The sequence below is a fragment of the Pelecanus crispus genome, chromosome 2, assembly GCF_030463565.1.
Source record: "Pelecanus crispus isolate bPelCri1 chromosome 2, bPelCri1.pri, whole genome shotgun sequence".
NCBI classification, from domain to species: Eukaryota; Metazoa; Chordata; class Aves; order Pelecaniformes; family Pelecanidae; genus Pelecanus; species Pelecanus crispus.
This window is the reverse complement of record NC_134644.1, coordinates 71,197,601-71,214,794: the sequence shown is the minus strand read 5'-3', so window position 1 is coordinate 71,214,794 and position 17,194 is coordinate 71,197,601. Positions and strand designations below refer to the sequence as shown.

Here is a 17,194-nt window from a genome sequence, read left to right as displayed (position 1 = left end):
ACTAGCTCCTGAGTTGTAGGCAACACGAATGCATAAGCTTTGGTGAGCCGACAGGACATCGCACACATGTTTGGGTCTTACGGTCCAGACTGAAAGCCCAGCTGATACACCGGGGGAAACCCTGAGGGCACCCCTGCCGTACCCAGTGCTGTCGGCTTCTGCCTGACCGCAGGGGCTGGGCAGGCTGCGGCTCCCAGCCACCCACCCTCCATGCAAACCTGGGCTGGCCGCCACGCCAGGCCGCTGCTCAAGGCCGGCCGCTGCGGCGCAGCCAGGCCGGTCCCCAGCGAGATGGTGGCGGCGGGCAGGGGCGTCGCACGGCCCTGGCGCCAGAGGCCGAGCGCAGCCGCCACGGCACCCGGGGGCGAGGGCGGCTGGCCCAGGGCGACCGCCGCCTCCCGCGGGCCGGTGCCCCTGGAGTCCGGCCATCAAGCACAAGTCGCCCTCTCCCCCCGGAGCAGGGTCTCCGTGGGGCTGGGGAAACCGGGCTCCGGGTAGCAGAAGCCCCCAACCGGGCTGCCCCCAGCCCAGCGAGGGCATCCCAAGCGCCTCTGCCCACGCCCCCGCCCGCCACCCTGCCCCGGCCAGAGCCCGCTTCTGGCCCGGCCCCTCCGCAGCTCCTCCCCCGGGGCGGCGCGGGCGGGCTCGGCCCGGGCCCCGGTGCCTGTCGCCGGTGCGCAGCCATGGCGAGTCTCCTGCCGCGGCGCGCCGCCGCCGCCCGCCCCCGCCTCCTCCTTCTCCCCACGCCGCCCCCGGGCCCGGCGGCGGCGCGGCGCGGCAGCCGGGCGCTGCCCGCCGCCCTGGTGCGCCGGGGCGGCCTGGTGGGCGGCCGCTGGGTGGAGACGGCCGCCGCTTTCCCCGTGCAGGACCCGGCCAGCGGCGAGGAGCTGGGCCGGGTGGCCGACTGCGGGGTGGCCGAGGCGCGGGCGGCCGTGCGGGCCGCGCATGAGGCCGGCGCCGCCTGGGGCCGCCTCCCCGCCAAGGTGAGCGGCTGCCGAAGATGGCGGCCGGGGGGGCCCGGGGGAGGCGCGGCTCCTGGCGCCGCCTGGGGCGGGAGGCGGCCGGGGCGGGGAGGCCCGGTCCGGCGAGGGCCGCTCGTCCCCCGGCGGGCTGCGGGTCCGCCCCGGGGGTCTTCCGGGGCTTCGGTTCCCCCCGTGGAGAAGCTGCTCCCAGGTGGGGGCGGCGGCCAGGGCAGCCTTCTCGCTCTTCGCAGGAGAGGAGCGTCCGCCTGCGCAGGTGGTACGAGCTGATGGTGGAGAACAAGGACGAGCTGGCCCGGATCGTAACAGCCGAGAACGTGAGTACGGCGGCGGGGCTGCCCCGGTCAGCGGGTTCCGGCCTCTGCTGGCGTTCAGCCTTTTCAGAAGCCTGACGCTGGGGTGCTGGCATTGAAATGAGGGAACGCTGACGGCCGTCGAAGCACCCTGCGTGCGTTTCACCGGTTAGCTGCCCTGGTTTTTTATGACTTCTTAAAAAAGTTGAGCCTGGCGGACTGGTGGCTGGGAGCCGCAGCGTGCTCAGCCTCTGCGGTCAGGCAGAAGCCGACAGCAATGGGTACGGCAGGGGTGCCCTCAGGGTTTCCCCCGGTGTATCAGCTGGGCTTTCAGTCTGGATCATAAGAGCCAAACATATGTGTGCGATGTCTTGTCTGCTCACCAAAGCTTATGCATTCGTGTTGCCTACAAACTCAGGAGCTAGTGTGTTTCTACTGATGTCTACTAATACTACTTTGGGCAACTGAATGCATTGCGCAGTCACGTCGCTCTGTTAGGTCAGTGGATACATTTCAGACTTTTCCATTTCTGGCATACGTACAATCTGTTATTTTAACGACAACAGTACCTGACAACCCAGTGGAAACTAGAGCCACATTGTGCTTCATAGCATGCAAAAGCATACATCAACCTAAACCATGGTCTTCGTGGCAGAAATGTTTATGTTTTAGCAGTTTCATTGACTCGGAAAAAATTACTGTTAAAGCACGTCTCCAGGTTGGAGTCACGCACTGTGCTTTGGTTTGCGTCACGGAGCAGTCTGTGAGCTCACAGACGGGTATCCTTTTGGATAAAACCATGCTAGAATGTACTTCGGGGGCTCCTCCGTGGTGTCCCAGCTGCTAATGGTCATTCAGTCCACAGGATCAGACCTGGAGGTAGTCCAAAGTAATATTTCCCCAAAACAAATGTCCCTGGCATGAACTTGTAACTGTTTTGCCATGATTTGCTTCTTCAGAATGGTCATGGCAGCTAATTGCAGAGTTTGTAAACACACTGCATTTGCCTTTCCAGCTCCTTGTCTTGGGCAGGTGTGAATCCAGGCACAACATACAAAACGTTGACTGTGCAGTGATGGTATATTGAAGCCACAGAACTATTGCTGCTGCAATCATATAATCATTTTTTGAGAATGCAGTGTACATGATAGGGGATTATAAAGTAGTCTGAAAAGAACAGAAACTCTGCAATTACGTGAATTTGTTTTTATCGCTTCAGTGTGGTGCTTACAGTGTATCTTCAATCTGATTTAATCAAAGGGGAAGCCTCTGAAAGAAGCACAGGGTGAAATCCTGTATTCTGCCTCATTTCTGGAGTGGTTTGCGGAGGAAGCTCGCCGGGTTTATGGTGATGTCATTCCAGCGTCCGCCAAAGACCGAAGAATCCTGGTACTGAAGCAGCCAGTAGGAGTGGCAGCTATTATAACCCCAGTAAGCAAAGCTGAATTTGACAAATCATACGAAGGTTTTCAGCTCAGCCCACAGCATGGGGCCTTATGGCTCTTCCTGCCCAGGAAGCACCCCTGTAAAGTTCCATTTCTACCTTGTACTTGCTTCTTCCTGGATTGGCAGTGGTTCTTCGTAATGTTCACTTAGGACAAAGCACATCATGCAGGTCTGTTTAGGTTATCACATAGTTACAGAAAATGTCATCGATTTCTGCAAAAACAGGAGGCAAAATTTTCACAAGTTTGATTGTACTTTTCTCTCTCATCCTAGTGGAATTTCCCCAGCGCTATGATTACCCGGAAGGTTGGTGCAGCTCTGGCAGCTGGCTGTACCGTGGTAGTGAAACCTGCAGAGGACACACCTTTATCAGCATTAGCTCTTGGGGAGGTGAGCTTTTATGCTAAGCTTTACCTTAGCAGTGGACTGAAGCTGTAAATGGGGAGTCAGATGGGCTTCGAAGATAACACTGGCCAACTTCATACGTGAAGGAAGGACAAGTTGGCTGAATTGATCCAGAGGTTTTAGTTTAGTAGGAATCTTTGAAAAAGTTGCCTCTAATATGGTCTGGAGCCTCAAAGAGGACCTGGCCATTTAACTACACAAAACATCTTTATATCTTTTCTTTGGCAACTTTGAATGCCAGCCAGCTTAAACTGGAGCGAAGCTGCTTTCTGGACACTGTGGCAGCTGTTACTAGTTGTGCTGCGCTGTTTCAGCTTCCATTGACTTACAGACTGGTTTCTTCAAAACAATAAACAAACATTAAGCGACTATTCCTCATGCAAAATGCACTGATAACGCAAATTCTATGTTTCTCTTGTTGCAGCTTGCAAACCAGGCTGGAATTCCAGCAGGAGTGTATAATGTTGTTCCTTGTTCCAGAGAACAGACACCAGCTGTAGGAGAAGTTCTGTGCACTGATCCATTGGTAGCCAAAATATCTTTTACTGGCTCCACAGCAACAGGAAAGGTACATAAATCCACAGAATATCCTTGAAGATTATTACTGTGGTTATACTGGAAAGGAAGGGGGAAAGTGTGTGCCTTTATGCAAAGCCGCTGCCTTTTCTGGCTGCTGTACACAGATTGCCCAAATAATTGTGTACTTCTTGAGATGCTGCCTATTTACTTTAATATCAGTACTTTGCAGAAGGATGCCTGTGTGCCACTTCTGGATAATTGCCCTTTGTTAAATTATAATGTGAACAGTTCTGTACAAGATGCTCTTGTTTCATATCATAGGATGACAACATACTAATAACACTGAAATTGAGTTTCAAAGTTACTATTCAGGAATGGCTTCTGCAGTTGAAAGTGTTAGAGAAGTGAGAGAGAAAGTGTTAGAGAAGTGAGACCCTTGCATCTCTCCTATCAACCTTAGTGAATAAGCAACCTTACTTGTCACCATTTCTAATGAAATCAATAAAACTGCAGAGCATGGCTAGAAGATGGTAGAATTCTGTGGCCTGGCTGTATGAGAATGAAGAAAAAGCTGATACCAAGGCAAATCTTAAGCCCAAATTCTGTCAGATCCTGGAAAAATTTTATAACAGTAGTCAAAGAGTTTTATTACCAAAAAAGAAAAGAACAAGCAAACAAGAGTGACAGTATTAGTGTATAAAAGCCTGGCCTGAACTGAAGTTGATGAAAATCCTTCATTATTTCTTGGTCAGAGTTTAATCTCTAAATATTTTAATGGAGGAAATTAGTCCTTGTTTTTGTCATAGGAGAAAAAAGATGGTCTAGCATTATAGAGAAGATGCAGATTAATTCCCTGCCAGAGTTAGTTTTTCACTGCCTTCCATCTGTGGTTCCATAGTTCACATCTGGTAGAGGTACAAATTTCTGTGTCTCCTCTGTTGGCTACAGATACTGCTGAAACATGCAGCTGGCACTGTGAAGCGAGTTTCCATGGAGCTTGGAGGACATGCTCCTTTTATAGTGTTTGACAGCGCCAATGTGGACCGTGCTGTTGCAGGAGCCCTTGCTTCTAAGTATAGAAACTCAGGGCAGGTAAGAGTAACCTTTTTGTTCTTGTTTCTGGAATGCGAAGAGCTGTACATATAGTTTAAGCTGTAAATAAGATATTTTATGTAAAAGGAAAGCATAGAACACTTCATTGTGAAGAGAAAGATGCTGGAGTCACACACGGTTCTGGGCACTCAAGCCAGTTATCAGCAAGTCTGAATAACAACATCTGTAAGATTGTGTGTTCAAGTCCTTTTTTGTGTTCTGGAAGCACCCAGCAGGAGCTAAGGGGATTGACATTGGTTAAGACACTCACGGCTAGATTTTTCCACACTGAGTAGCTTAGAAAAAGTGATAGACAGGATTCAAGTGTATGTTGCTTCAAATGTATTTTGCTTAGAGTCAAAAAGTTTAAGAGCATCACTTTCCAGAACAGTCAGCTGAGCAGGGAGACTGTGTGGAGACTGTTCCAGCTTTACGCGTATTACCTCTACACATGAACATGAAGTTGACAAACTCCAACTTTGGAGAAGCAGCAAGTTTCTGGTGGGATTGGGAGGTCATTTGGTTGGGAAAATGTTGCTTGAATAATACAAGAAGATAACATAAGACTAATCTTGGGAAGAAAGAAAGGAAACAAAATAGAATGGAATGTGGACAAGGACCACTGAGCGATCAGACAGATTGGACAAGGTCTAACACAAAAGGCATCTCTGCTGCTGCATAGAAGGATAAAGTAGCTGTTACTTTTGAGAGACCGTAGCAATCAAAATAGGATGCAGTCAGAGCAAAGGGGTAGCACAAATAAGTAGGCCACTGAAAGCACCTAAAAGCAAATTACAGGAAGAAAGCAAACTCAAACTCAATTAATGAAGGAGTTGGAAAAAAAGACCCCACACCACCAAGTGTGATTTGAGGTTCTGCTGCTCAGTCCAGCATTCTGCAGTCTAATTAGAAGGTATTTCTTGCAGCTTCTGGACCTTGGTTAATCCACATATCGGAGTCCACAGAACTCAAAAAAACTTTTGCCAGCATAAGCGACTTCTATTTAGCAGTGTGGCTTATTTCACAGACATACTGACAGCATGTTGAAGTTGTATTTCTAAAGTGTATTTTATCACTCCTCTGATGAAAGAAACGGCAAAGCTAGGTAACATCTTAGGGTGATGGAGAAAAGGCAGAGGACAGATCACTGTAGCAACCTGATACTGTGGCATGAAGGCCAAAGTGAATTCATAGGTTAAATACAATATGAACTGTTTGTTTTTCCTTGTCATGTTTGTTTTCAGACATGTGTTTGCACAAACCGTTTCCTGGTGCAGAAGGGAATCCATGACAAATTTGTGGAAAACTTTGCTAAAGCTATAGAGAGAGAACTACACGTTGGAAGTGGATTTGATGCAAAAACTACCCAAGGGCCGCTAATTAATGAAAAAGCAGTGGAGAAGGTATAAATAGAAGATTTCATTTTTGACATCTTAATTTCCTTTTTGTGATCCATAAAGTAACTTTAGATTTATATTTCACTTTTTTCATGCTTGTTAGAATGTATTTGCAGTGTGGCTGGAAGTGTGTTCCATCCTCCAAGTCCATGTATACATATAGATGAACAGATGTGGCCAGTTAATGTATCATTCCCCTGTTTCCATTAAGGGAAGAAGAGACTCCTCCTTCAGGAGAAACTGATTCTTCCCGATTACTTCCTAGCTGTTCTCAAGAACATTTACTGAAATTGGATACACTGTGAGTTGTGTGGTGATCCTGCAATTTTGAAGCACTGTGAATGACAACTTATTTTGAAGAACAGTGCCTCTGTTTGGCAAAAGCTAAGCGGAATAATACATTGAGGTTAAAAATACCAGAGCTCTCGATGTTGTAATCACTTGAAACCTTACATGCATGATTTGGGTCTTCTGTTTTGGATGACCTGTAACTCCAGGAAATTTGTTTTGTTTTGTTTAATCGCAGTAAGTCATATTTTCTGTAATATTTCACCCTTCCTAAGGATAAAGACTATTAATTTATGTGGTTCGTACTTTCTAAGATACTATGGCTCAGTTATATGCACGCTTGGTTTGAATCCCATTATACTTGAATGCTGCCAGATTCTTTCTGTTTATAAAATAACAGAATATGAAGATATTCGGAGTTATTTGGAAAACAAAGGATACAGTACTTTCTTTCCTTCATGCCTTCCCTTTGTGCATCACAAAAGTGTAGTGTGTGTGTGTGTATCATAGACATCTATATATACAAATAAGCAGGCACTGTATATAGACACTTAACTGCCTTTCTAGAATTTCAAAGGACAGTATTCCAGGTCGAGACTGCTACTTTAGTTTTCTCATTACTTTCTTGTCTTTGGATGAATTGTAGATGTAGGGGGTGGAAAATGTTCTTGCCAGTACCATCTCAAAAGTTGTCTGTTCCTCTTTAAATGACAGTCAAGTACTTCTGTTTTCATAGTGCTTGATCACTGGTATCAGGTGTACTTCGTAGTCCTGCAAAGACTTTTTCTCATGTTAGATGTAATCTCTTCATTTCAGCAGAAAAGCTGAATCTTTAATACCTGTGAGACTGGGGTCATACTCATAATTTATCCCTCCGAAATTATGTCAGACTGAGAGAAATAAAAATTCAAGAGAAATTTTAAATAATATTGCAAATGGTCTTCTGCAAAGTATAAACCTCTGTTCAAAATCTTCTGTTTAATACTGGCGAGTATTATTTCTTCAGTGGAAAATATACTATTGTTCATTCCTAAATGCTGACTTTGAAATTTTTGGTTTGCATACCTCAGGTAGAGAGACACATTAATGATGCAGTTTCTCAAGGAGCGTCTATTGTGACTGGAGGGAAACGACACAGCTTGGGGAAGAATTTCTTCGAGCCAACGTTACTTAGTAATGTTACAACAAAAATGCTTTGCACCCAAGAGGAGACATTTGGCCCTTTAGCACCAGTTATCAAGTAAGATTATTAATTTTCCAGATTAAAAATAGCAATTAAAAAACCCAATGAAATATTATTTTGAATAAATAAGATTTGAATGACAGTTTGCCACATTATTTTTGTATGATCACACAAGTCTTGTAATAAGACTGGGGTACACATGTGAAAACTTACTTTGGATATGTGGTTCGTTTGTTTCTCTCTCTTGACCCTATTCTAGCATCTCTGCAACTTTCTGAAAATTACTTTGTTTTAAATTGTATCAGCAGTTAAGCAAGGGTAGATAGCAGCAAAACCTGCATCAATTTCATGATTTGTGGTATGAAGTAGGCAGCAAGACTTTGCAGTTTGTCATGTGCAAAGTCCTAAGTTTTTACTTAGCACTTAGTTCCTTGCTAGTCCTAAGTTCTTCTGATGGAGGATGACTTAGAGCTCTCTTTTTTTCCTTAAAAGCTTCCCTGCCTCCGTCCAGAGCAATTGGATATGATAGGAGAACATAACAGTTATCTCATATTTGAGAGTACTTCTGTAGTTGGGGAAATTGGTGGGCTATGTGAAGTAAATGTTTTAGCTACCAGTATCTAGGGAGGATAAAGGCAATCTTAACTACCTAACTGCAGTTTAAATTAAGAGAAGTGTTAGAAACTCCTCTGTTGTTTCAAAATGAAAATTAAATTAGATGTTTAAAATACACTTTTGGAAAAAAACTGCATCTTGACTTTTTTATTTCTGATAAGGCTGCTGCTTGTCAGTAAGTGGGCAGGACAGTCGATGAACTGCAGACCTCATTTGTATTTTTCCTTTATGTTGACAGATTTGAGACTGAAGCAGAAGCTATTGCTATAGCCAACGCAGCTAACGTGGGTTTAGCAGGTATGCCTCTCTGTCAGATAAATATATTTCTGTGGTTTTATGAGCTTTAGTGTTATGGGGTGACAATTTTTAATGTTAATAAGTCTCTTTTTCACAGTCTTCTGCAATTTTTATTCCCGACTTTAATTTTCATTCCTGTATCTCTGTGTCCACATGGCAGGATATTTCTACTCCCAAGATCCAGCTCAGATCTGGAGAGTTGCAGAACAGCTGGAGGTTGGAATGGTTGGTGTTAATGAAGGCATAGTCTCCTCAGTGGAGAGTCCTTTTGGTGGGGTAAAACAGTCTGGCTTAGGGCGAGAAGGTTCAAAATATGGCATCGATGAATACTTAGAAATAAAGTATGTCTGCTTTGGAGGCTTATGAAAAGCTTCAAAAAGTACAATCCCAACAGCTTGGAAGAGAGTGCTGTTGTTTTAATAAGCTTCTTGAACCAGAAATATGTATGAATGCAACCTCTAACTTCAAGCAACCTTGTTCTGTGTGTATTTACAGTATTCTGTGCTGCTATATGTTTTTACATGTTCTTCATTTATATATTCAGTTTTTCAGCAATGGGAGTACAGTGTCCATCATTTTTAGTAAGGAGCAGGGAAGAACACAAATTTATTATCCTTGGATTACCCCTGTGTAACTGGGAGGACTTGGAGACCTGTGCATAATGGAAATAGATCATAACCTATAGCAAGGGGAAACTAGACCACCATTTTCTGCTGCCTCTAATGTTCCAGTATGGCTGTGGGAGGCTTTGGAGATGGCAGTCTCCCTTTAGAATTTTGTGTAAATACTCATATTTTCTAATGTGATTACGTGACCTTCTTTTAGAAGCAGGTGTGTCCTTTTTTTTAGTTGTGGGAGAATCTGGTGCTTATGAAAGGTGAGGAATTGCTTTTACCTACAGCTAGGCATCCATGCAGGCAAACGGACAGCTTTTTCAGTGCTTGTTAAATGCTGGCTGCAGAGCTGCCACTTGTTTGGCTTTGGGCTTCTGAGCAAAGAACTGTTAAGAGCAGTCCTGGGAACAGGACAGTCCAGGACAAGGAGTTGCTGTCTTAGTGAGCAGCAGGAGGAAGATGGGATGCTGACTTGGAGGAATAACTTGCAGAATTGTAAGGGACGTTGTAAGGGCTGTGTGAAGGAAGCACAAGTGGTGACATGATGATAAACTCCCTTCCATGAAATGAATGTGACTCTCCTTGACTAGAAGTACAGTCACTGATGTAAATGTTGCTCAGTGTCTAAAGGAGCATTACTCACAACCTCCAAAAAAAATGTGAACAGATCTACGGCCTTTGTGCTCAAATTGAATTTGTGGTTACAGAGGTCAATGTCCATTAGGGAGGAAGGTTTTAAAAACCTTTGAATTTGGCTAACTTGTGACCTAATAAAGATTTAAATAGAAGTGATTAGAAGTGAAACTTCTACACATCACCTCACTATTTTGTCTTCGTCAAAATATGATGTAAAGCTTCCTTAATATGAAATAAACAATGCTGTTTAAACATTATTTTAATAGCAGTCAAAACAAGCACTTTAAAAAATGTGCACTATTTATTTGGCACATAAATCAGCACTGCAGAGGCTAAGGGGAGTAAATTTTGTCTCCTGTGTTGGTTAACTTTATTTGTTGGGGCTTTACTCATTCGTTATTAAAAATAAATAAAAGAAGGTAAGAGGTCTTCTTTCTGTACGCTAATGAATGTACCCTGTGAAATGGGATATTTTAAGATACTTTATCCAATCAGGCAAAGAGGTAGCAGGTAGCACAAGACAGGCTGGGGGGCGGGGGCAGGAGGAAGCAAGCCAGAACTGAGATTCACGGGGGTTTTTTTTAAAGCGCACATTAAGGTAGTATTGAATGCTACTTACTATTTCTAAATATTTTTTATGGTTATATTTGTGTAACACTTGAGACCAGATGGGTCTGGAGCACCTTATCTGTCAGTACAGTGTGTGCGCATCATGCCAACCAAAGGGCGGTTAAAAGAATCTGTACTTCCCTTTCCAGTGCACCAAGAAGGCACATTTAAGATAGCGAGGACTTAATACTGTTACCAGTTGCAGCATACATGCTTGTTGTGAAGAACAAAAAAAGGATGGCCTATTTCTACACTAGTTGCAAGAAACTTTCATATAGCCAACTTCTAAGCTTACACTGTTGAGCACAAGGAGTGCCTGAATTTGGAGAATGCAGTGTTGTGGAAGAGGAGGCTGTTTGCCAGCCTTGGCTGCCCATACCTGTCTGTTTCTTATTGGAAAGAGTAACTGGGTAGAAGGTGGTTGTAACTCAGTGCCTGAGTATGACAACACAGCGATGCAGGCACACTTACAGGTATTCTACAGAGGTAGAAGAATATCTGCCACTGAAATTGCACAGACTTAACATATGTCTGCCTGTGAACTGCAGTATAAGGTCAAAATTAAAGTTATCTTATTTACTGCTGTGTGACAGTGCAGTCTTGAATGTGGGTGTGCTTCTTGGGACAGCGCAGTTTGAGGAGAAATTCTTTAACCTGCTGCTCTATTCATTGCAAAGACATTGATCTGATGCATTGGTGCATTTAAAATGTTGATGTCTTTTCTGAAAACAGCACTGTTAATGAGTAAATGTTTACTTTTTTCCTAGCAAATAATACCTTTTACTATGCCTGATAACAAGCACAAACCATAATTAAAGATAGGGTATGTAACAAACTTTAAAAATACCTTTGTCTAGACTGGATTGTGGTTGGATTCCAGCATAGTATCCTTGTGTCAGGAATGTCTACATCAGTTAAGCACAGAATAATATTAAAAGTTGTCTTCATATCAAAAGCTGTGATTCTTCAACAAAAGATATACTTGAATTCTCACACCTATGTTCATTACACTTGTGATAGTTTAGCAATTTCTGGCTATTAAAACTGTGATTGAAACATGCTTTCAGTTAATAAATAACTTCTGTGAAAGCACTGGATTTTGCATTTTATTACCTTATTCAATGTTGAATTGACAAACTGACAGCAGCCACATTAAGTTCAGTCTCTCAGATTTGCACAGAATTTTTTGTTCTGCCAGCTTTAGCACTGGAAAGAAAGACCCACTTCTTTGCATCCACATGTTCATGCAGTATAAGATTTTGGTTACCTCAGTTACAGTCCCTTGAATCTAAATCAAGTAGATGAGACTACTTTGCCATACTAATATGCCATCAGTCATTTTGTATGCAAGTCTTTATGCTGAATCAAACATCTTACATTAGATACAGGCTTTGTGGGTCAGAATGCCTTTCCCTGCTTTCAGGATATGATTACTTGCACAATTCTTTACTTCATTTATTAAAATATATTTTTGGAAGCTTTTTATTTCCATTTAGTTAATACAGTTTTGAACCCTCAGAAACTGTCTTCTGATTTCCAACCCGAGTTAGTCACGGCCAATTTCCATTTTATTTCCTTATGTTACCCTTTAAACAACTGTTGTTCGACCCCCACTGCCTGTCCTTTCTGTGTAATAAACTCTTAAGAAACTATGTTTATCTGTTCTACTAGATATTAACATTTTTAGCTTAAATAGGCAGAAATTATCTCCAACCACAGTGCACAAGCTTTTTTTGGCAAGTCACTCCAGGTAATGCTTCTCCATTGTTATGCTAAGCTGGCAAAGTTACCTTAGGTTCTCAGAATAAGCGAAGGAGGCTCTTGATGCTGGTAACACTGATCCAATACCAGTGGAGACGGACCATGAGTCTTACTGAGAATTGTGTCAAGCCTGACCAATAAATATCTGGTACTTAATTTTGTTTGCAATAGCTGGTAGATTGCACTTCATTATGTCTTCTCACCAAGATCAAGGAAATGTTTAAGCAGGCTGGTGTTCTGCAGCCTGTCCATTTCCCAGACACTGGTGTTTTTTAGGCACAGTTCATGCTTTTATGATTAACGGTCCTTTCATGATTAAGTCACAGAACATAAACAGCAGTTTAAATGGTTTGCACAGAGTAAAATAGTTTTTACTGTTCTAAATCAATCAGGCACATGTTGGGAGTTGGGCAATCCTGTAAGTAAAAGAAGCTCCATGCTTTGATTTGGCATTGAAGTAACTGTCTCACTGTAAGTGACAGTCGTAACTGTAACTGGTCATGTCCTTTGTCCTAGCCCTACTGCTTATGGAAGGGTTGAACTATCTTAAAGGAGAAGGTTTAAGTTAGGTGTTCAGAAGCTCTAAGTTAAGTTTTAGCACTTCTTTAAAGTGTTTTCAACGTCAAAACTCTCTGCCTAGGACATTCCAAGACATAAGAAGTTGGTGATTTATTCACTTTATCAGTGAACGCTGAAGCTACTTAGCACAACTAGCTGAAGTTGTTTAGGAATCACTACTGATTATCTTAAGTCACACAGGTCTAGAGGCTTGCATCAGCCTACTCAAAGGGGAGGGGGGAGGCTACTGCTGTTACCAAAATGTACAGTGCAATAACAAACAGGCAGATTCCATTCTTCAATAAAGGACACTATGGATCTCATCAGCTCATTCAGCAGCCAGTATTCCCTTGTAGGAGTCAAGTATGAACGTTAAGAGAGGTGCCATCATGTAGACTGTGGCACCATGTATCCAAGTACACTTAACGTTGCTTTTCTGGTGTATGTTTTTTTCCCTTACAGAAAGACACTTTTATCTCATAGTACTTTTTATTGTCATGATTTAGCACAAACTTCACACACACTGATGCATGGATTTTTCTTTTCCACTTCAGAAACAGACAGCATAATCTACCCCTACCTAACAGCAGTATTTTGGGTTATATTGCACACTAGTATCTCCAGTTACTGCAAAGCAGCCGTTGTACTTACAAACAAACATTCAGGTATCGGATTTGCTATAGAATAAGCTACAAAACTTCTGAAATCACCACACTTGGCATGACAGCTGGTGAATATTTACACACAGCCAATTAAACCAAGTAAGCACAAGCACGACATGAAAACTCTTACTGTGAACTGCAGTAATTTATTTTTTTCTGCTCTCTGATGTAATGAATTATGTTACCTCTCTGAAAAAGAGATACTGTTTTGCTTTTGTCAGTAGGAAGGGAAGGGATCTGATATTGCACTGCTTGTATGTTTGAGTACAGACATAAGCTATGATATACACTGTATCTCTATTGGCCTGACCTGAGTGTTGAGTCCAATACAGAATACCATGTCTGAAAGAGTACCTGACAAGTTCCTAGAAGGAAAGACAAAACTTTATTAGTAGTTACATAAGTGTAGTCATTTCAGCTCAGAAATGGTTCCAGTTACATTATCATTTGCAATAAATAACATTTTCTAGAAACAGATTCCTAATATAAATTCTGTAATAGCTCACCCATCCACCCGCAGGGACAAGTGCTTCCATACAGAGACAAACTATTCATGTGCAACTCATCTGCACTTAATTCGTAGTCTGTGCAAAAGAAAAAATGATTTGCCTTTTCTCCCTCCTTTTTAAAATTTTATTTCTAAGCTTTAAGGTTCCCTCCCTTGCCTTGGGGAGTTCAGGACCGAAAAGGTATGTGAAATGGGTTCTCCTTTGCTGCAGAAATACAGGATTAGTATTCTAGTTAGGGATCAAATGATAAGCAATAGTTGATGTTAAGAAACTCTAATTCACCTCTATCCCATTTCCCTTCTTCTAGAGGAATGTTTACCTCTCTCAACCCTCACCTAAATGGCTGAGAAGAGCAGAGTAGCTGTCATTTTATTACCACCATCCCAAAGCTCCAGCTGACTACAGCCCATTATCAGTATATGGAGGGGCAAAACTAGGTTCAGTTGAGGCTTAAAACAGGAATAGGAAATTTGCCCAAGAACTCGATTATTTCAAGAACATCAGAACTGTCTAAGGAAAGTTTAAATTCAGCATAGAGAACACACGCATGTGCTCGCTCGCTCTCTGTTAAGTTCACACACTTAAGTTTCCTTGCGTGTGTGCACTTCTGTTTGCCCAGAAGAGACCAAGAAAGTAAAGGAAAATTAAAATCACATAAGCAAACACAGCTGGCAGCACAAAACAGATGCTTGAACAGTACATGTATCTGATGCATCTGACAGAGGGAGACTGAAAACTCGGTTTACCTAACAGGATGCAGTTGAAAAATGTATTCTTACACATGAAACAATAATAACCTTCCCCCCCCCCCCCCCCCCCAATAAACAATCCTCTGCATTAGACTGTTCACATTTTGCTTGAATTTCTCAGCAATCTACTCAGTTAATATGAAAGGTTGAACCACAGGACACAGATTTTGGATGTTTACCGTGGCAAATCTGCTGAAGTGAATTTTGTTTCGTACTACAGTAACATTTTGGTTAAGAAAATTAAAAACACAAGCCGATGACCTGTTTGCAGTGTGGCAGCTTTGTGCTGCGTATACACTGTGCTGAGTACTGAAGTTGAGTACTGAACCTGTTTAATGTCTCAGGCAGTAATGGTGAGGAAGTTTTTCTCCAAAATATACTCCTTACTTAAAATGCAAACCAAGGCAGTCCTTTTACATAACTGGACAATCACTGCTTGTACATGCATCAGCATGTATAAAGGTAAAATAGAAGGCTATGAGGCACTGTAAGTATCAGCACACTGTCTGCCTTCAAAGAGAGGCAGTTATCAGTGCCAAACTGAATTTGTACTTTATGTTCAGTGGACTCTGAGCCATACATGACAAGCTGTATCTGTTCTCCTCTGCTTTTCAAGTGCAGATGAGACTGTTGGGAATATCCCCAACCCTGTTTCAAAGAAGCTGCCAGCACTTCCTGTATATGAAGGAAAATGGTATGTAAATGTGAGGACTGAGACCCTGCTTCAAAATCCAGCATAACCCAAACCAGAAGGCTAGCATCAGAATTTTACCATTGTGTTTGCACCTTAACAGCTAGTTTTCTGACCCTTTAATTCCAGGTATGACCTGACATTGTGCAAGAAAGCAACAGTTCTAGAAATAAAAATTATACTGAATCAAGATACAAAGCTTGCTATAGTCTCTCCTGAATTCCTGACAAAATCATGCTTGGCCAACTGGCACAAACGTGATTTTCACAAATTCAGAGAGCCAGAAACTATTCTTTTCAACTTTTGTGCATGTTTCATGTTAAGAGCAAGCCTGATCTTATGTAAGAGGAATTAATTTTCCTTCCAAGGAGGTGGAAGAATCAAACTAGTAGAATTAGAAGCAGCTCAAAAATTTAAACTGTATTCAACTTTCAAAACATAACTAAAATAGTGTTAGCAATGAAGATATCAAAGCATCATCTAGAGAACAGAATTTAGTAAGCAACTTCCACTTGCTAGGGCCTTATGCAATAAGAAAATGGTCTAATGTTTCATATTTGTTAGAGTGAGAAACACTTAGCCAAATCATGCGTATGTTCTCGTGGCACATGAACTTACCCCCAATCCAAAGACCTGAGTCCACAGTGCATGCGTGTGGGAGGGGGAAATAGCCCTGGGAATTCTGCACCACTGAGGAAAGCAGGTTTATGATTCCTCTAGTTGTTTTACCAGAGAATCAGTCTTTAGTTGTTTGGATTTTTTCTTTTTTTTTTTTTAAAAAAAAGAGTCTAAATTTTAATTCCTTGAAAGAACATCATCTTAGGCTTCAGCACCAGCTTTGAAAATTTAAAACAAACCCAAAACACACAAGTGACTGACTTCACAAAACTGAAGGATGCTGCTGACTGCACTGACATGTCCTAAAAGATAACTTTATAGATAAAGGCACACTGTATACAGTATTTAGCAAAGCATTAATGGCAGCGTGGCCAATACAAAGTTGTAGTTGCTTATGCAACTTTGGGTTGTTTTTGGTTTTTTTGGTTTTTTTTTTAAATGCGTGTTTCTGAGAGCGTAATTCCTGCTAGAACATTTTGGAAATTTGTGCAGAATGGATTAAGCCCAACATTTTGACTTAAAAAGAAAAAAAAAATACTATGTTGAGTGGGCCTTAACTTTCTTCAGGAGTGCTTTAAAGAGAACACTGCATTATTATGTTAACACATGTGGAGCAGAAACTGAAAGACATCAAGAGCTGACCTCCCTTTTATTGACCAAGTTATTTAAAAATATACACACACTCAAGAAGGGGGAGGGTGAGATAAAGTAGATTTGTTTCAATAAATAGCCTACAACCCCCATACACATAGAGTTAAAACTTGGCTTCTGAAGAAAGCAAATCATACCATTTATACTGCATCTTGCTGGTGGGTATGGGAAAAACATGCAGAACACTTCCATTAACCCTTTTTAGCTCTTCACAGCCTCTCCCACTGCTATGACTCCTGCAGCCACACTCAACTCTCCAGAGAAATGCAGTGCTGGGCACAGGATAAATGCTCCTCAGTGCCAGCATTAGTAGCCTTAGGGACTGTTGCTGGCTGCATCTGAGAATCAAAGGTATGAAACCAGTTATGAGCATGCCATGTTGCTGCAAATTTTGACTATTGACTCCTTCCAAATTAGGCAGTTCTTCTGACTTTTGCCCAACTCCATTGAAGCACAGAAGCCACGGTGTTCAACCCAACTACTCTGTTGTGTCAGAATTCTATGAAAGGATGGAGAAAGCCCCAAAATTCTCCACCAAATTATTCCTTATGATGGAGATGGGCTATGTCCCCTCCCTGACCCTTCCCATCTGCTCCCCTTCTCTGTTAATGGATTCTCCAC

At 42.6% G+C, this 17,194-nt stretch overlaps 1 protein-coding gene across 1 annotated transcript; it reads left to right on the top strand.

Annotated features, from left to right (window-relative positions):
• Positions 1 to 683: 683 nt before the first annotated feature.
• ALDH5A1 (aldehyde dehydrogenase 5 family member A1) lies at positions 684 to 8,996 on the top strand. Its single transcript, XM_075704708.1, has 10 exons — positions 684 to 983; positions 1,214 to 1,297; positions 2,534 to 2,704; positions 2,993 to 3,109; positions 3,549 to 3,692; positions 4,592 to 4,735; positions 5,980 to 6,138; positions 7,491 to 7,660; positions 8,457 to 8,515; positions 8,676 to 8,996. Exons 1-10 carry the CDS (start codon positions 684 to 686, stop codon positions 8,879 to 8,881), a joined length of 1,554 nt encoding a protein of 517 aa, XP_075560823.1. The 3' UTR covers positions 8,882 to 8,996.
• Positions 8,997 to 17,194: the final 8,198 nt, after the last annotated feature.